At 41.5% G+C, this 20,727-nt stretch overlaps 2 protein-coding genes across 2 annotated transcripts; one reads left to right on the top strand and one right to left on the bottom strand.

Moving 5' to 3' along the window:
- Window positions 1–512: 512 nt before the first annotated feature.
- Window positions 513–17,747, bottom strand: zdhhc8a (zDHHC palmitoyltransferase 8a). The gene is made up of 10 exons (XM_074690428.1): window positions 17,418–17,747; window positions 7,741–7,862; window positions 7,477–7,634; window positions 7,087–7,259; window positions 6,886–6,988; window positions 5,138–5,229; window positions 4,928–5,057; window positions 4,697–4,811; window positions 2,320–2,432; window positions 513–2,228 (listed from the first exon to the last, which is right to left on the bottom strand). The coding sequence occupies exons 1-10, from the start codon at window positions 17,519–17,521 to the stop codon at window positions 951–953; spliced, it is 2,388 nt and encodes a 795-aa protein (XP_074546529.1). The 5' UTR covers window positions 17,522–17,747; the 3' UTR covers window positions 513–950.
- A 1,535-nt stretch (window positions 17,748–19,282) lies between these two features.
- On the top strand, window positions 19,283–20,383 carry ora5 (olfactory receptor class A related 5). Its single transcript, XM_074690901.1, has one exon. The coding sequence runs from the start codon at window positions 19,283–19,285 to the stop codon at window positions 20,381–20,383; it is 1,101 nt and encodes a 366-aa protein (XP_074547002.1).
- Window positions 20,384–20,727: the final 344 nt, after the last annotated feature.

The raw sequence follows: 20,727 nt of genomic DNA on the forward strand, positions 1-20,727 counted from the left end.
GATCATCGGGCTCGCCCTGTCACTGGTCCGAGTAGTTTCACTGTTTTCCTTCCCAATCCGGATCTGAGTTACAGGATCATCTAAAATCAGATTATTTTATCAGTTTGGATTCTTTTAAAACTGGGACTGAGGGTCATCTGATCAGCTTGGCACATTTTACTGTAGCTACTTTACTAACTGATGTAACGTTTACTTGTTATTTTCTATTGCTCCGTCTTACTCTCTGCGTGAAACTTCCAATGCTGCTGTTTTGGCCAGGACTTCCACATAAATTCATCTCAACTGGAATTTTCCTTGTAAAGTAGATTATTATTGAACGTTTTTGGCACAGTGTCAACAGGTAGTGGTGAAGTGTGCCATCCTTTCCACAGTTACATTAACTATGACCTTTGTTAACAAATAGTTCTTGTTACTTTGCTACTGAGGTTGATTCCCTGTCGTGGGTTTTTGACCAATCAGAATCAAGTATCTCACTGTTTTATAACCACAAAGAAATGATGTGGAAAGAGAAATACAAATTACAAAATAAGTTTATTCATATAAACAACTACAAAATTTTATTAAACTGGGTCGTTTGCAGCAGGAGACAATTCAGATAGCATGGTATTACATCGTTTCACAAAAGCAATATCAAAACACACACAAGCAGATAGAAAGTCCGTCTGGTTTCCTCACATAGCCCTTCTGCTTCCACTGAGTGTAACGAGCTCGCTCTGTTTGTAAGAGGAGGCACAACTATCCTGAGATTTACCGTTTTTCGAAGATTTGGAAAAGACTTTTGGAAGAATATTTTTCTAAGTTTATCCTTCTCTGTTTGTTTCTCACACTCCCTCCCACACGGGAAAAGTCCCAAATGGCCTCTTATTTACAAAGTATTTCAGAGCTGTGAAGACTGAGACTAACACTGCATAGATGATTCATTCACACCAGAGACGTGGAGTATTTTTTTTTTACTTCAGGGCTCCCAGAGTGACTGAGTCCTTCCCCTCAGAGGAGTATGTAAGCGAGGACCTCTTTGCCGTGGCGTAGGAGGTGTATGAGGGGGCGGAGGAAGTGGAGGTGGAGGGCAAACGGGGCAGTGTGGAAGTGGAGGAAGGGAGCGGTTGAGTCTGTCTGTCAGGAGGGCAGTAAGCAGGAGAGGAAGACCTTCCTTTGCTCTGCAGGCTGCTGCTGCTGCTGCTCTGCAGAGGAGAGCTGGAGGTTTTGGGGCCTCGAGTCAGAGACGACGTGGACGAACTGGAGAGTGGAGATGTCCTCATGCCATAACCGAGGATACCAGTGCTCATGAGGAACTCTCTGGAGCCGTACGCAGGAGGAGTTGGTCCACGAGAGCCTGCAGGCCGGTGGATGTTGTCTGGTGGGAGGCTCCTCCTGCTTGGGATATCATAAATCCCAGCATCTGGGCCATAGAGAGCTTGGGATCTGGCTTGAAGTCGGAGCATCCTGTCCCTCTCCTCCAGCTCCCGTCTTTCATGAAGGGACGCCATGATGCTCTTTGAGAAATTGTCGTAGCGAGCAGCAGCAGACTTTGGAGGTGTCAAACTCTGCAGATCCCTGAGGCTGTCGCGTAGGCTTTGAGATGCCAGACTTGGAGGCGGGATGTCTCGTGTTGTCACGCTTTGGGTGGCGAGGTCTCTCTGCATCAGGCCTGAGAAAGACGGGGAAGGGTCTCTTTGGATGAATCCTTGTAGGGAAGGGGACGGATCTCTCGAGGTGAGGCCCTGCAGAGACGGCGAGGGGTCTCGAGGCTGAGGAGACTGTCTGGTGACACCCATGAATACAGGGCTGTAGGCGTGAGGAGGAGGCCGCTGAACTACAGAGCCATCAGCACCCAGAGACATGAAGTGAGGGTGATAACCCACCGGAGGACCCCCTCTTTGAGGCAGGAACTGACAGTCCACAGGGTTCATGAGGTTGTCATAGGAGAGGCTGCTGCTGCTGTGATTGGCCAGAAGCCCAGCTGGAGTAATGAGACCTGGGACAGGGTTGGAGCTCAAACTGTCACTGTGGATGCCGTGAAGCTGAGGTTTGTTGCCGTGGCGGTTGGCGTGTTTGAGGGTGAGAGAGCGCGAGTTGAGGGTCAGAGAGTTGAGCTGCAAAGAGCCAGAGATGCTGTTGGTCTGGACAGGTGGGCCGGCCTGCTGGCTGCCTCTCAGAGGACTCTCCCTGGACTCAGACCGCAGGTCAGGACTCCTGTTGACTCCCTGATGCTCAGATGTCTTCAGCAGCTGAACAACACAACAGTTAACAGAGAACAGTGTGTGTCAAAGAAAAAGACACTGGAATAAAAGCTTACACCTGTAGGCAGACTGAGAATACCTGCTCTGGAGGGATAGGTGATGATCCTCTGGATATGGCCTCCAGGACCGGGCGTAACTGTGGCACAGTGGGGATGGATGCAGGGACGATGGATTTGGTGTGGTGTCCCATTTCTGGAGGAGACATTTAATCAGATTAGACAGAAATCCACTGAATATGATTATAACAGATCAGGTGTGGGTGGAAAACCAAGGTATGTCAAAACGATACAAAACAATTCAAAACAGTACAATTTAGAAAAAAACGATGCAATATAACACAAATTGTAACAAGACTAAAGAAAACATTTATACATAAACGGATCTGCTGTTTAGTATCGTATCATAGTGTATAGTATATCATGGCTTAGTATTATTTCTTATTACTATATACTGTTTTGTTTGATTTTGTATTGCTTTGTATCGCTTTATATTGTATCATTTGTTCATATCAAAGATTTTGTATTCTATGATACTGCTTGTATTGTTTTGTACCGTACCGTACTGTATCACATGAAATTAAATTGTATCCCATCGCCTATCATTATGTATGGATTCTTGCATATCATTTAGTTTGATATCATACAGAAACGTAACAATTTCAAGGAACTGGTATGAAACCAAAAAATACATCAAAACAGTACAGTACAATACAATGTGATACAAAATGAAATGAAACTATAAGAAAAGATACTAAACCGTAAAGGAAAAAAACTATATGGCAATAAAAAATGCACCAAGCCACCCAATAAGATATGGTATGAAAAAAAATTGATATACATATAATATGATACAAAATGAAACTAGAAAAGCACCCAGAAAGTGCAGACCTCTGCCAAGCCTATTGTGATTTTCACACAACACTTTAGTCCTACTTTAATGTTATACTCCCTTTCAGCAGACTGTCTGCTACAATTTGGTGTTAGCTGCAGGTTTGTACAATAATTTGTTACCTGACAGTGTTGAAAATTATGATTGCACAGTACATATTTCATATTCTGGATCTCAGTATCCAGAATATTGCCAGGTCAAAGAAACACTAAATATATAATACAGGTAAGATATGATGCATGAAAGATATGCATACAGAATAAGATATATAGAGGTCAAACATTGGGTGCAAGACAAATATCTGGCGAGTGTCACAAAAAGTTGGCTAATCACATCTCATCTTGAGCCACCTTTCTGGTATTTTAGATGATATAAAGTGACTTAGTAAGTACTTTAATCACCCCATATCTTTGCTCTTATTCTTTGAGTCTTCATTTTATTCCTGTCATGTAGGTCACGACTTAAACTGTGAAAAATGGAAATAAATGATGCGCAGAAAAAAATAAAAACAAAATGAGACAATCACTTCTTAAGGTTCTCAGTTTACATAAACAAAAACGAGTATGAAGGAGAATCATCTTATCTAATCCTACCCCTTGCTATGTTGCTATGCTAAAACTATTCTATGATGATAACACTTTGCTTACTTGCTTTGCTTGTAAGCTCATGTAATATGATGATAACTTAGACTTTTCATATGAGTTTGGCTTTTGTACTGAGAAAAATGGGACAAAGAATGTTTGCTAGGATTAGAGTTTTAGCGGTATGAACTACTCTATCACTGCAGGCACTCTGCATCACAGCAAACACACGTCCTTCAAAAAAATGGCAGAACAAACTTTTAGCTACAACTTTTGCTCAGGCAGATATCCACCGCCCACTTCTCATGGCTCTATGACCCACTTTGAGTTCCTGACTCACCAGATGAGAACCACAGCTTCCAACAGTGTAAAATTATTGGTTTTCATCTTGTAGTTGGCCGTGAGGAATGCGTCATTATTGTCAAACATTTGACAAACATGACTCAATCAGGAAGCTGTGCTTTTGTTGGGAGGCCACTTTTAGGAAATTAAAACACACCTGGTGTTGTAGAGTCAAGCTGTGCAATATCTGCTTCTAATACCAACGCTACAAAACAGCCCAAGCTTCAGTGTTTCAGATCATCTCTCTATTACTTTACAGCTCTTTGATACAAACTTTTACAAACGATTTGATTCTTACATTTGAACGAATGCTGTTTTTATGTACTTGATTCTTATTGTATTGTTAGTGGGCGCCTGACAATGTGTCTCCCTTACTCTTTTACATATAGAAATAAAGAACTTGAGCTCAACCTGGCCGGTATGTAATTATGCAATCAGGAGGGTGTATGCGAGACGATGGACTCAAAATAAACTCCTCATGACAGAAGAATAATGTTGCCAAGTTCAGCAGTGATATCTCACTGAAGACTCGATTACTTGTATCGATAACAGCACAGAGAAATAAGCTGCTCTTGGAAGCTTGATGTTTTTGGTTTTTCATATCTGTGCGTGGTTTTTTAAGTGTGTGTACGTCACTATAAGTACCGTCTGTGGCAGTGGAGTGGCTCTTGAGCAGGCCGTGCTCTGGTTTCGGTGGCAGCGGTGGTGGAGTTTTCATCTGCTTGATGTCTGACAGCTCGACAGCTCCTCCTGACGTTTGCTGGCAGGAGAAAAAAAAGTGGAGAACGTGAGGGACCTAATCCTTTTGACAGCCGAGGTGAGATTAATTCTGGAGGAAGTGTGTCTGTTTTGAATGTGTCATTCGAGTTTGCATACTTTCGTTTGAAGATCCTGACTCTGTACGCCGTTGTCCCGGGCTTTCACTGACATCTGCCTGTCAATCTCCGGTCTTAGGAACGGAGGCTGAATGTGAATCACTGACTTATCATTGGGCCTTGTCGTGTACCTGGTGTCACATTAAAAAAAACAGTGACTCATTTAAGAATTCTTCAAAGTTTGAGATATAGAGGAAGAAATTGTTCTTACTGTGGGGAGATGGGACTGCAAACCAGATACTCCAGATTGTTGCAACAACCTCGTGTAAAAGGATTGACTCCTCCTTGAAACTTCCCGGTTACCTTTAGGGTCACAAAAAGACAAAAAATATATACAATGACCCAGCTGGTTTCCATAGACTTTAAAGGTCCCATATTATACAAAAATCACTTTATTGAGTCCTTTAGTGAAATTTGTGGGTCTTTGGCTTTCCTCCCAGCCCACAAAATGTGATATTTAATGAGAAAACCTGTACTTAGTAGGGCTTGTGAATGTAAAATCCTGAACTAAAACCAGCTGTTTGGATTTTGGGGAATTGCCGATGTCAGTGATTCCCTTTTTTGACCAATCGGGAGCAATTCTGACCTGATTGGTCCACCGGAGCAGATACCCCCGAACCCCTTCCCGGCCACTCCTCTTTCCGCTGCTGGAGAGAGGAGTGTGGCTGTTTTTGGCTGTAAACAGCCACATAGTTCCATGCACAAGCTTCCCATCTTGGAAGAAGACAAGACTAAGTGGCTAAAGTTGATTTGTAAGGGAAATGTGCCAGCTACACACAGTAAAACCGGGCATGTGTGTGCTAGTCACTTCACAGCCGACTGCTTTTCCAACTTTGGACAGTACAACAGAGGGCTAGCGAATAGACTGGTCCTGAATCCAGGCGCATTACCAACCATCCCCCAACAAACCTCGGACCCTGGAAATGTGAGTATTTTAAATGCTGTGTGCTGTGAAGCAGACGTAAGAGCTTTTCCTCAGTGTCCCCCTATCTCTGTGTTAGCTTCAGGATGCTAACTTTAGCTGCGGTTAGCCTGTTGTTTTAGCCTGTAATGTTACGGTGTACAAGCTTCGCTGTTTTCTAAACATTGTGCACTCGGAGCTTGTGTCGCCGCTTTCAGTGACGTGGAAGAGTGGGACGGTATCAGCGGTGGCTCATTTACATATGAAGGTCACGCCCACTAAATCAGAGCGTTCTGAACAGAGGGGCTATGAGAGCCTGGAAACAATGCTGCTGTGCTTGATTTATTGGCTTTTTGGACCAAAACATGTTTTTAACATTTCATGAAGACATCAATGATCCATATCAAACTGCAGTAAAGGAGCAAAATATGGGACCTTTAATATTGACCAGCTAAAAAAAATGAAGATTTACAAACTTTCTCCACTTTGTGTATTGATTTGATTAGTCATGCACTACATTTTTGTCATGTCCTAGAATTCAAATTCTTTTATTTGGGGACCTTAAGCAGATATGAGATTAAAATGTTTTTAATTAGATTTATTAATTACAAATCCTGTAATTAATTTGATTTTTTTTAATCGCTTGACAGCACTAGTTTTTAATTTTCCAGTTCACATCCACAAGCTTTTAGGATTCTAGATTGTAGGAGTCGTCTGTTATTTTTTTGGAGTTTCTCTTTCAAAACTTAAAATTGAGGCAAAACAGCAGCAGTGGTCAGAGGAGGAGAGACGACCCAGTTCTTACTCCCAGCTGCAATCAGAGCAAGATATACTCGAAGTTCTAAACGTATTTCTGGTGTTTACCCACTTTTCTCTCCAATGATGCTATTCCTCTCTCCTACAGCCTCCCTTACCATAACTCATAAATTGTGAAATATCCAAATTAGGTTATGGTGTCATTCAGTCCTCTAGTGACAGTCCAATATCAATCTTTCATCTTGATTCAGTGTAAAGATTTATTTCTAACATATAATTTATATATGATGGTATTTCCTCACCTGCTCATTGGTGGTGCGTCCCCTTGAGACTAGGTATAGGTGGAATCCAGCAAGACCCAGGACGGGGATCAGGAACAGCCCTGATATGCTGATCACAACCAAACTGAATGTGCTGTCAAGAAAACTTGCTCCATGTTGGTCTCAGTTATACAGACTCTAAATATGTTTACTCATAGCAGAGCAATTCTTACGAAAGGATACGTCACAGTGCAGTGCAGCTTCCACAGGTCGTCCATGTGGTTCAGGACATAAAGGAGGCCGAAGCTGAACACACAGATCATGTGTACCGTCAGAGACAGCAGAAAGAGGAAGAAGTAGCGGTAGTTTCGCCTCCCGATGCAGTTGTTGACCCAGGGACAGTGATGGTCGAAGTCCTGAGAGAGTTAGAGAAAACCAACACTGCTCAGAGAATATTAAAACATTCAAACACTTTAATCTGAACCATTTTTCAAATCAGGTTTCTACAGAGACGAGCAGAGATCTGAGAAAAAGGATTAACCTGATTAATGAGATTCTCCCCCTCCACCACCCCCCTTCTCTCTCATGCGTGCTGGTTTTTCTCTAAAAGTTGATTTGAATACTCGGCCTCACCTCCACACAGTGATCACAGACGCTGCAGTGGGAGCAGCGTGGGGGTCTGTAGAAGTGACACGACGCACACCACTTCATGCGCACTTGGACGCCCTTCACGTCCACGTTCTTGTACAGGGGAGCTCGAAACTCATCGTCTTTATCCTCATCCTCGTTTGCTGAGAAACAAAACCGAGAGACTTGCAACTGTAACACATCAAGATTTTTTTTAAAGGAGGAGATGGCTCTTTTCTCTTTCTGAGCATCATCAGTTTGATTACTCACCCACTGGGAGCACACCAGCATCCATAAAGGTTGCCATGGTGAAGTTGGCCAGCACAAAGAGGAAGAGGATAGCACAACATGGTGGTACAGCTGGGCAGATGGTCACAGCCAGCCACGGACATCTGAGCATCCAGAGAGAAGAAAGAGAATCTGTTTCTCGTCCTCATCACATTGAAATGTAGTGAATCGATGGCTCCAGAGTGTTTCTGAGCCCTGTGGGGATCCGTCCCTCAGAGGTCGCGGTTAACACAAATCAGGGCCACAACAAAGATTGTACGAGATAATCTTCATCCCATTTATTCCAAGGGGAGCAGCAGATCCCAAAAGTAATTGTTTACAGTGAAAGATAAGCGTGTATTAGTGCGTGTTCACCAGGGACCAGAACAAGGGATTAAATGATGGGGTCCCCTGCAGGAGAGAAAAGACACTCACTCTTTCTGTTTTACATCATAAAGTAAGACATGGCTCCCAAAGAGACGCAGAGAACCGTGATCTTCATTATGAGATCATTTCGTAGTTTTTTTTCCCTCTTTTTTAAATAAATTAAGAGAGAGTTTCTTGATTCTAGTGTTAGAAAATCAAATCGTTTTTCATTTCATAAACTGTCTAAGCCAAACATTTATTTAACAGATGAAAACAATTCAGAGAAATGCCTTTAATGCTTCAAGACTCAACCTAATGCTTCAGTATTTTAATCTTCATATATGAGAAACAGAATCATTTTTCCGCATAAACTCTTGGTTTTTGTGAAAATGACAGTCTGTAAAGAGTCTAGTGGGACCAAATGGTTTATGAATAAATCTTTAAGGGTTTAAAAAGCAGAAAGGATTTGCTGTTTTGTTCTGCTTTATAACATCATAACCTGAACATTTTGACTTTATGCAGAAAGAAGGGTTCAGATGAAAAAGAAAAATCCTAAAATCTGATAAACTGTGCTGTGCTTTTTGTTAGAGAGGCAACAGAGAGAAAGACCTCAGCAGTCTGTTTACGATGATGATCAAGACTGTATTTAAAGCTCATGTGACTTTTTTTTTTTCTCGTTAGAAAAAGACAGAAATTTATACTTCCTGCTTCAAAATAAACTTTAAAAGCCAACCCAAACATCAGCATGAAGATCGGTTTTCAATAAAGTCATGGTTGATCTCCAGGAATGCTGGCAGGAGGCAGGTGTCCTTTGTAATTATTAACTGCATGCAGCTTTATTTTCATTTTTTCCACTGCAAAAGTTTCCACCATGTCATGCAAAACCAGGTCTTTTTTAGTATTTTTTTTAATCACCTTAAGCTGTTTTTACATCCTCATAACACACAGGGAGGTCAAACATTGCCCCATATTGAAAGCGAAGATTTTTCTACAAAAAAAAAAAAAAAAAAAAAAAGATAGATGCAAACACTAAAATAATGATTTCTGATTCTTTTCAGGCCAAATAAATAAAAATTCCAGGTGATAAAGAGATTTTCTTCTTACATGAAAAGGAAAAGAATAACAGTTTTTCAATCATCTGTCCATTATCTTTCAGTGCCAGTGGTAATTTCGTTCACATATATTGTGGCAATATCTGTAAAGACAGATTTTCAGTTGTTAAAGTAATTTAGCGATGTTTAAACTCTGTATGTACATTGTAGGCATTTAAACTCCTTGACGTTTCACCCACTGTCTGATCTATCAAAATATGAGCAATGTATCACTGTAACAAGCCATTTATGCTCGTCATCTGAAAACGCAAAAACGCAGTGAAAAAAATCTGCGTTTACGCGGAAACGCTGAGGGACTGAAAACGCTGTAGTAAGCATGCCAGACCTGTAGGTGGTGCTATAGCTATCAGCGTTTCAGAAAAATCCCACTCTGGAGGCCGTTTTCAAAAGTTTGCGTTTTAGGTCGGCTGAAACGCCGTTTCCGTGTAAACGCAAGGCTGAAACACAACAAAACTTTTGCGTTCCACCCTGAAATCGCTGTCGTGTAAACGGCCCCTTGGTGTGCCAATTGACTGTTTTTGAGCCATGGAAGAAAACCCATGCCAGCACAGGAAGAGCATTCAAACTCCACACAAAAGGCACCTGCCCAGCTAGTGAATTAAACCAGGGACCTTTGGCCGTTAGACAATGATGCCAAACACTGCACCACCATGCCGATGCTGCCCTGTCCACAGGGGGTGACAAATTACCACAAACCTAAAGTTTCTCACAGGAGCTTTAAAGCAAATGAGTTAGCTAAAGAGACATATTAAATGAAGAATTTTTCATTGGTGGGATTTTATATTAAGATGAAAGTTTTCAATCATACAAATTGTTAAAAAAACAAAACAAAAAAAATGCTTCATTCATTTGAAGGTTAGAGCTTCCAGATTATTTTTTTTTTCATAACAATATTGGGCCGTCTGGATTTGAAGCAGTATCTCTCTGTGTATGTGTGTCATAAAAATCTTAGAGATCGACTGTGTGCATGTGTGTGTTTGTGTATGTGTGTGTGTGTGTGTACTGTACGGTAGAGAATGAGAGTATGATTATGTCTCGGCTGTGAGATTAGAGAGGGGCTGTGTAATCAGGTTACAGTGATAGAGAGGCAAAGATTCACTGGATTATATTCACAGTGTTTGATTGGACGTCACATGTTTAGCCTACATATACTGTAAATAACACAGAAGAGTTTTTGTCTTTTAATCAGTTAAAGTTTTGGTTTGGTTCAAAAGAGGTGGAGAGGAGGATCAAATCTGTTGAGTAAAAACTGCGGCCAGAATAATAATAATAAAAAAACACATTTCTTGAGATTGTTTTCAGTTATTTCTTCATGTTTTTTGATGTTTCATATAAAGGTGAAAAACACTCATTTTTTGATCCCAGCACCAATCCCCAAACCCCCCGGCTGGTTTCAGGCTGTTGGGGGAGGGGTTCTTTATTTCCCCCCAAGAGGAACGCCTGCTGAAGCCATGCCAGCTGCAAACCCAGTAATCCCTGGATTATGAACTCTGGATTACAGACCATTCCTGCCAGTTCAGTTCATTGTGCTTTCCTCACATTCATTACAAACATGGCGTGCATGTGGTCAATGCTCTCCTCGTATGAAAATGCACGCTACTGTACACTGTACGCTGCGAGATAAATCCAACAGGAGCCACAGTTACAGCAAAAGATGAATTAACATTGCAAATTAGACACGAGTTTCTTTGTGGATTTGAATAAATTTACCATAATTAAATTACGAGGACCTTGGGAAGCGGTGGAAATGCAACAGAAAGATGAAGTATAATTTAATCCCCTTCCCCTCCCCCTTTAGGCTACTATTCAGGATTTGTATTGAAGTTCTTTTGGCTAAATATGGTCGTGTTTGACATGTGCTTAAACTGTCACAGCTGATCACTTACATTAGGCTTTGTAACTCGAGCTGGTTAGTTACAAAACAGCCTCTGAAGAGACACACATAAATACACGATGAAATCAAATCACACAATTTTATTTGTTATATATCTGTTTAACTTTTAAACTGTTACTCCTGATCCTGTTTTTTCAGGGAGGTGCTCCCTGTTGTTTTCTTTTTCTTAACATTTTCAGACAGACTGTACACCCATGTGTTTGATCCTGCTCAAGCACTCTGCCTGATACACTCGCAACTTTTGCTCTGTTCCTGCTCAAAGTGAAGTAATGTTACAAAAAAACCTGTCTAGACCTGCGTTTCAGATAACATGTTAATTTGTGGTAATATGACTAAATACTGATTGGTTCATTGAAATGCAGCCTGCTCCACATCTGAAAATGAACCCCGTACGGGTTCATCATCTGATTTCTTGTAAAACAGATTACACTGCGTATGCCTCTGCATAGCCATCGAGCCTCCATCATCATCGGTCTGAGGCCATCTGGACCGCCGGGAGAGACAGTTCATTACACCGCAGCATGGCAAAGACAAACCCCACCTAATGAAACAGCCTGAGCAGAGCTGTATTAAATCACATAGAACTGTAAGCTGCTCTGCAATCTGCACGCTGCCCTCATCCCCACAGTGGGTCAGTGGCACAGCAGACGCCAGCGACACAGTTGGTCCGGCTGTGAGTTCACTACTGCTGCTGGCAGCGTGGGCTCTTTTAGTGAAATATTGTCACAGTTTAAAAAATGACATCACTGCTGTGTAATCTGTCAGATTTGTAGACAACCAGCATCAGCACAGGAAACAACTTGGAGTGAATAAATTCCCACAGACTGGACGATAAATCTTCACACAGCATGTGGTCACAGTATGGTGGTTAGAAGTCATCTGTGACTGTCATTCCTCCTCTCACTGCGAAGCACCCGGTACAGATGGAGGCAAGCTAGGATCTGTTTGACTGTGATTGATGTAGACCATTTTCTGTAAAGCTTTCAAATGAAACACTCAGTTTTGGTTGAGGAAGGATCTACAAATGTTTGAGAATGTTTTTTGATCTTATGTTACTTTAGTCAGCTTGTCCAAAATACAGTTTGTGCGCCTTAGTTTGGGGTTAAGTTTACAGAGACTGTAATGTTTAAAAAACACGGGTTTCAGGTTTCAGGTTTTTGGACTCACAACATTGGTCTGGTATGTAAAGTAGCAAGCACATGGAACCGTATTGTAAGCTGGCACTGGCTAATTTTATATGAAGAAAACACAATGTTGCTACCAGAAATTACTAATTTATATTCCTCACTGACTATTTTTGTTACCGTTTACCTGTGTGTGCAACACTCAAATGTAAAAAATATACAGATATATTTTACAGACTATTGTTGGCCTTTGTTAGCTGAGCTCTGTGCTAACAATTTCACGAGGCTTTAACTCCAGTGGGAGAAACTACCTTTGAAAAACAGAAGTAAACACCTTATTCTTACCCATACAAGGTTAAACTTGGGAGGATATAAGTAATATTTGGTTAATTAAAACCTTTAGATTTGGCTTTTCATTTGGTACGCAAAGTAGCTAGCAAGTGGAATTTTAATGTAAGCTAGGACTGGCTAACTTTATCTGATGAAAACACAAAGTAGCACCCAGAACTTACTAAATTCTATCTGTGATGCTGTTAACCTGTGTTTAAAACACTTAACATTAGTAATAGATATGTGGCAATAAATGACTATGAATATGGCCTTTTATTTAAGATTAATGCTAACATTTTCTAAGGCTTTAGCTCTCTGAAGATAACCTATGCTACTTTAGAAAGAAAAAAACACCCTCTTCTTTGAGATAATAAAAAGTTAATTCCAGAAGCTATCAACTACCCTCATCCTTAGCCTCATAGCTAGCAAATGAAGCCTTAGTGTAAGCTAGGACTGGCAAATGTTTTCCAAAGAAAACATGACACAGCCACCAGAACTAACTAAGTTCAGGTAAAAAAAAAGTTAATGATAAATATATGGGTACATGTTATGACATATTATGTTGTATGTTATCTAAAGGAACCCTAATGTGAGCTAGAACTGACTGTATTAGCAAGAGATAACATGCGCTTGATTTAGCATAATACAATAACCATTTGTGGCCAGAGAGAGGTCAGGGAAGACACTAATGTCCTTGATATCTGATTGGCTCCAAAACTGGCTATTTGCCCCATCAGAGGTAGTACATAATGGTTAAAATTGACTATATGGACATTGATGAAACAGGCTAGCAGTAGCTGTCTTTGTTTTATAAGAATAAATTTTGCTTTTGCTAGAGCCTCATTTTTCTCTTCACTTTAATAATCAAGCTAAAAAGATATATGTGCTGCCACTCTGTTTTTTTTCTCTAAAAATAAGAGTTTTATGTACAGGAGTATAGCCCCCATGTGATTTTCTAATATGAGTTGTTAGAGTAGTTAGTAAAATAAAAAGATAATGCCAATAAAATTGTACATGTGCACAACTACTTCAGCCACACCTGCTTGTGTTTGTGCTCCAGTTTGGCCTTCCCAGGGGTCAAAAAGTTGCTTGATATTAACTAACATATAATGTTTCACATAAGATAATTTCACATTTGTCCCAGTTTAAAAATTTTAGTATATTTGCTCTTCAGTGTTCAGCCTCAGATGATGTTTAACTGATTTAACTAAGGCTGGGCAGAGAAGTGTATCTTAATCAAAAAACAGGCCTTTACTTTTGCTCTTTCTTATCAGTGTGGGTGTAGCTGACCTACCTCAGCTGAACAATGCACCAAACCTTCAGCACCCACCCAAACTAAAGTTCATGGTCAGAAGAACAAAAGCAGGAAACCGGCAACTAATGAAATTTATCAGAGAGGAAGACAAAAGCGTTTCAACCATTTTTGAGACTGATTTTCCATATCTTCCAAACGTGCAGCTGAAATAGAAACACTTCCACTTCTAATGTACACATAGTCATTATAATTGCATGAGTCCCACCACATGAAAGGACTGCAGCTTAAACAGTATATCACATGGTTGCGGGGTTTGGAATTTGAATTAGAGATAAAAGCATGTAGTTGAATAGAAAGTAGAAAAGAAAGGTACAAAAGGCGGCCCTAGATGGCATTCACAAATGTTCCCATGATTCACAGTCACAGGGCAAAGGGCAGGGTGATGCTACGGCAGATGACAAGAGATGTCCCTCTGAATCAGTGTTACTGAGACCAGGCAGAAGAGACCATGGCACCTGTCTATCTCTACTTTTGGAGGAAGTGAGTCACTCCAACTGCAGCTGCTGACTTGGCACATTCAGTACTCAGAGTAGGAAACCAGTTACAGCTAGCATCACAAAAGTGTGAGCCCCACTGGCAGCGAGCAACTCCCGGACTTTCTGCCAATTGATGTGTCTAACTTCCTGCTGATATTAATAGCCTTTGAGTCGACAGTACAAGCTTCCAAATCTTACAGGCAAAACAAAAAGCTAGAAGATTTTTCAAGACGGTTTTCACCTTATGTAAGCGTTCAGATACTCACTTTGGGGGCATTTTGTGCCATGACGTCAGAAAATGGTAAGCTCTAATCTGAGTTGTATAATTTGAAATGGTTTTAGGTTGTAAGGTCATATCAGCTCGATTGTAGCCCTCATCCCAAAAGAGAAGAATTCATGTTTCTAACACTTACAGTGTCCTGGTTTTGCTGGTTTAGAAATGACATCCCATCTCATCCCTACAGACCGTGGATCAAGTTCATTAGGGTTTTTATGGACCTGTTGTAGCCAGTGAGCCTCTTTCTTTCACTTGATTAAACAGCTGCTATATTAACTTTGGAAAATAAGAGTGTGTCTGTACTTAAGCATGGACAACATGACTTCCTCTCTTCCCACTATGACAAAGTGAAACCAAAATACTGCTGTGATGGATGCTGTGCTTTGGTTTTTGTCACCAACGGGATACATTTATATTTGTTTTAACTGCCTATATAAATTACTGTGTCACTGTAGATTAAGTAAAAATATGGGTTCTAGTTTAACCCATGTTGTATTTTGATGATAGAGCAGGCCGTCTACTTTAAACCCGGTTAAACAACAATGTTTCATCTGAAAACGCTAAAACGCAGCGAAAACGCAGTGAATAAATCTGTGTTTACACGGAAACGCTGAGGGACTGAAAATGCTGTAATAAGCATACCAGGCCTGTAGGTGGTGCTTTAACTGTCTTGTCCAGAAGCAGCTTCGGGGAGATCTCCACCTAAGTACAGTTGAGCCGATCATCTGCTGTATTGGGGAATACTAAGTTAAAAAGTGCAGTAACAGATGCACATTTTGTTGAAAGACAGTTAGCAGATACAGCAGATTGAGCAGCACAAGCATGGCACGGAAGTTCGTGACGATCCTAAGAACTGTACTGTTGTCCTGTTGTATGTGCCCACACAAGGCAGAGTGTGACATCAGTGTTTCCACTGAAAACGCCTGCTTACTGTTTACACGGCAACGGTGTCACAACGCGAGGCTGAAACGCAACAAAACTTTCGCATTTTACCCTAAAACCAGTGTCATGTAAATGGCCCCTTAAAGTTTTGATTTAATGCTACGTTGTAGTGGCTAATGCAGTTGTGAAAACTACATACCTCTGCATCATTGTGTCCCTGTTTCTTGGCAGTACTCCTCCGAAACACATGAGGGCAGTGTGGTTTGTATGATCCTGGTCCTCCTATGTTTTCTGCTTGCTCTTCCGCAGCATTTTTAGATGTATTATGCCATATATAAGCGGATAATACAGTTACTATTACAAGTCAGAATAGAGAGAAGATGCCCGACTAGATGAAATTTATTGCGATTTTTGGAAATGCTGTCAATACAAGAAGCAGGATGTCTCAGTTGACCAATTACAGGGTTTTCAGTCAGCGTTGTTTTGAACCATAGTTCATTGAAGGATTCTGCACCAATATAAGGGCTACACAGACCTACAGCATTGGGAACCACAATGATTTAATGCAGAAGCACTGACCAGGCTTAACTCTTGGATTCTAACCAGGGAGAGCTCTAGGTATTTAGGCATTACTTTTGGAAGCAGTTGTGTTGTCCATCATTTTACAGTTTATGGTTATGATTAACCAAAGACTGAAAACGGCTGAGAAGTGAGAATAAGATAAGAACCAAAACTGTACGTTCTGTTAATACTGAATTACTTGAATGAATTTAGACCTGATGAATTATCGATGAAAATTTCTTTTTCAAACTAAATAAAACACTAAATCAATTTATTTTACAGTAAAAGTTGCTCCTGAGAGAGAACAGTTAACACCCACTCTCTGATTGTAAATTCAAGGATCCCAGACTTTTTTTTTTTCAGATGGGGGGATCACATGGCATTGGCGACAGGATCCTAATCCCATACTCTCAATCTGGTGTCAGATTCCAGTGGAAATGTTGCATGGCTGGAGAATACGGGAGAATCTAGGACAGATGTAGCTCCAGAGGTCAAAGGTCACTGGAGTGGTATAGAGCCGATGAGGTGGGAGGGTTCAGTGTGTCAGTGGATATCAGAGCAGGGCTTTATATTAGAAGTGCTTTAATATCTGACAGTAGTCTGCTTGTTTTTCTTCTTTATGCTTCTTAAGTTACACAAAGCTTTGAAATATATAGGATAAATCTGACTAACCTATAGTTCTCAGCTAAATTGGATTGGAGGGCATTATGGGATACTGTATTCAGTTATTTCTCTCTGCAATGCCAGCAGCGTTGGCTTGAGCTGAGTCTTTTCAACCTCCCACTTGCTCTGCCTTACCTCACAAATAGGTCAAAACCAGGAGGCTAAAATTATCTGTTCCAACACCAAACGCTCCATCGAAACTCCAATTTCAATCAGTTATCAAACCTGATGCTGAAAGGACACATACAAAGGGGTTTGAAAGCTTGATTACATCTGCTTCATGTGGGTCATGAAGACATATTGTTACAAAGATGTTGATTGTGAGTGGCTGATCCTCCTAAAACTGTGCTTACTGTGAGTCCTTAGGGTGCACCGGGCAAGCACCCAGGCTAGCCCACACTGCTGTGAGCCAACCAGGTCAGATGTTTGCGTCCCTGGTGGGGCTGCCAGGGGTGGGAAGTGAGGGGTAAGGAGGGAGAGTGGTGATCTAAGCTTTGAAAGTAGAAAAAACGAGTTTAAGTGTAGAAAAGATAATAGAGGCTGCCACAGTTTTGATCGTTTGGGGTCCTAAAATAAATTCTACATGCAGAAATAAAGATGATGAAAAGGAGCAAAGTCTGCAAGGATGCATGCATTTCCAGTTGAGCAAATCAACAGTGTCTATCACCAACTTTACTCACGTAAAGACGAAGAAGAGGGAGGTAGAGCCGACCAGGAGGCAGGCGGCTGTGCACACCGGGATGAAGGCGCTGGGTTTCAGCGAGTCTGCGCCGCTGGCGGGCATCCTGTCCTCTCCGCGCACATCAGAGTCTCATCGTACCAACGGAAGCGACAGTAAACGCACCACCGTGCAACTAGTACCCGTTTGTCTCTCCGGACGAAGCCCTTCGTCGATGTGAAAGTGCTGGAAACAAAAACTCATCGTCGTGCAGACAGGATGAAAGCCTGCAGAGGCTCTGCCCGCTCCTCTGTCCCGTCCTGACTGTGCAGGCAGCGGCGCACAGATGCCGCCTCTGGTTCATCCTAAAGGTGGAGCTTTTACTCATGAATGACGTGAAACTGCTGCACATTGAGACCCTCGCTGGTATCTGTCAACAGTTCAAAAAATAAGCTAATATCTTGCTCTGCTGCAACTTCACCAGCATCGTGAAAAAAATACTATTTTCTGTAGCTTATTGTATGTTTGCTAAAGCTAATAAGATCAATCTTTATTGACACTTGAAGCTCTGATTGGGGGGTTTAAGATAGTAATGAAGTTGACTGAAATCAATGGACTGTTCTTTACGACCATCAGCGACAAGATAAGGCATTTTAATACAGTTATTTTAAAGTCTGTTACTGATAAATCGAGTTACAGCGCACACAAAAAAACTTGTTTTACTTCTTCCACTGCCAAAGTTCAAAGTGATAGGTTTTGTCTGCTAACATCAGCACAGAGCTAAGAGGAATAGCTTTGTCCACAGGGGGCGCCAAAATGACACAAAGAGTGTTAAAAGAATTATGTAAGGCATTATCATCAGGAGTAAAACATTTTGGATGGATGGCAAGTTAATGTTATACTCCCCTTCAGCAGACTGTCTGCTACAATTTGGTGTTAGTTGCAGGTTTGATAATTTGTTACCTGACTGTGTTGAAAATTATGATGACCCAGTACATATTTATATTCTGGATCTCAGCTCCCAGAATATTGCAGGGATCTGGATCCTACTTTTACATCTGTCAGAAATTATGGCGACCTTGTCTTGTATTGTTTTGCAAAGCAATCCGACCATTTATCATGGAGTTATATACACATATGGTGAAAACGGCCCTATCTCACAAAGATAAAGAATCCTATAAAAAAGTCCTGAATTCAGATGGTGATTTGGATCACCTTCAAAATGAAATCACTTCTTCCTTATCCCATTTTGAACATTTCCTGAAAATTTTATCAAGATCCGTTTGTTACTTTTTGAGTTATGTTGTTCACAGACAGACAAACTCCCAAAAACATAACCTCTTTGGTGGAGGTAATTAGTCAGTAATTTGTATGGTTGTCATCAAAGACTGAAACTAGGACTACAACTACAACTGTATCGTTGGAAAAAGTAACAAAAAACAATACAACTAGGTTTTTGAAAGTATGAAAAAAATGTAGAGAGTTAAAACAGATTAATTGGATTAAAATGTCTCCATTGCTTTAGCATTTAACACAAAGACACTTGGTTCCTAAATTGTCTGGCTTCAGGACCTACAGAGTGTAGATATACTGCATTATTATTATTTTTATTTTTGAGTAGCTCCTGAGGTTGGCTGCTTTGTAGCCATCCAGTGTCTGGGGTTTGTCCTTTGCATCATTACATCAGCAGTCAGAGATAGAGCACTAGGATGAGAAAATGAACCTAAATCTCAGAAGGATTATTTGAAAAAGTCCCCTTGGTGGGAAAACAAAATGATATGTTGCCTGGACTCTACATTGTCACGGGGTTGGGCTTCATTTCCTCCTTCATAAACCTCTGAAGAACAAAGCACCCAACCTCACACGCTGGGAAGAGACTCTGAGAAAATGGACGCAGAAGAGATTATTGAATCTATCATCAGAGCCTTCATGTTCCTGGCAGGAGTCCTTGGAAACAACTGGCTGGTGATCCGCTCCCTGCCTGGGCAGATATCTGGTTTCCGCACCAACGAAGTCCTCCTCATCAACCTGGCCATCTCCAACCTCATCACTAACTACCTGGTGGACCTCCCAGACACAATTGCAGACTTTACTGGACGCTGGTTCCTCGGAGAAACCTACTGTGCTGTGTTTCGTTTCTGCGCTGACCTCTCCGAAACCAGCAGCATCTACACCACGTTCTTCATCAGCATGTTCTGGCACCAGAAGCTCGTTGGATCCCTGAAACGAGGTGGCGCTCCTGTGCAGCTGGACAGCCTTCGTTTGATTGGTTGTCTCCTGGCTGGGAGCTGGACAGTGGCCATGGCTTTTAGCATTCCCCATTTTTTCTTTGTAACCGTACAAGCAACAAACGACAGCGAAGAGGACTGTGTAGACCTCTACCCAAACGCCCTCGCCAGCCAAATCTATGATATCTTTTATCTAACCCTGGCAAATGCTCTCCCTATGGCTGGGATCCTGTTCGTCAGCGTCCAGATTGTTGTAACTCTTCTTCGAAACCAGCGGCGCATTCAGAGTCACAGCTCTGGTGCTGCCAAGAAGGAACCTAAGGAAAAGATGAGTACTGCTGACAGGAGCTGTGATAAATCAGCTGGTACATCTGGTCCAAGCACCTTAAAAGACCCTAAAGAGACTGCTTCTCTTACGGTCTACAATGGTACTTCCTGTCCGCCAGGTCAGAGCTCCAACAGCTCCTCCCTCAGCAGGGAACCAAATGTTGACACTAAAGCCGAAGCTCCAGCTCATTCAAAGGTGTCGGCTAAACCCAGCTCCAGCTCTCAGGTGAGGGCGGCCAAGAGTGTGGTGGCGGTAGCCAGCGTGTTCCTGGTCAGCTGGCTGACTCATATACTTCTGCGCATCACCAACAACTTCCACACTTCGTCATTAGTGGTGGAGGTGGCCAGTTATGTTGCAGCCTCCTACACCTGCATTATTCCATTTATATTCCTGCACGGAGTGAAGAAGCTGACTTGCTCATGCAAACGGTAGAGTTATGTAATGCAGATTCTTTTCTTTGACTCAATTCTGGCTTAAATAAAGACCTTCTGGCTCTGATGCTCAAAGATGCTCTTAAGTGTCAGTCTCTCTTGTCAATATTTCATCCCAAAGCTTCTACTTTTATCAATCTACTTCTATGCCTCAGTGTTTGTTCATCCCAGCTGCTACCTTTCAAAAACTGGACCCACATGTCAAATTTGTCCATGTGTCCTACATTTACAGCATCCTTAAGCAGAAGCTGCTTGTCCATGAAGCTGTTAGTACTTGATGTTTTCTTTGGTGCTTCTTCAGAGCTGAATTAAAGTTATAAAGGCTTAATATGATAATATAAAGAA

Source organism: Halichoeres trimaculatus, unplaced genomic scaffold (assembly GCF_033239565.1).
Source record: "Halichoeres trimaculatus isolate MK-OKI-2021-1 unplaced genomic scaffold, fHalTri1.1 fHalTri1_scaffold_16, whole genome shotgun sequence".
Classification (NCBI taxonomy): domain Eukaryota; kingdom Metazoa; phylum Chordata; class Actinopteri; order Labriformes; family Labridae; genus Halichoeres; species Halichoeres trimaculatus.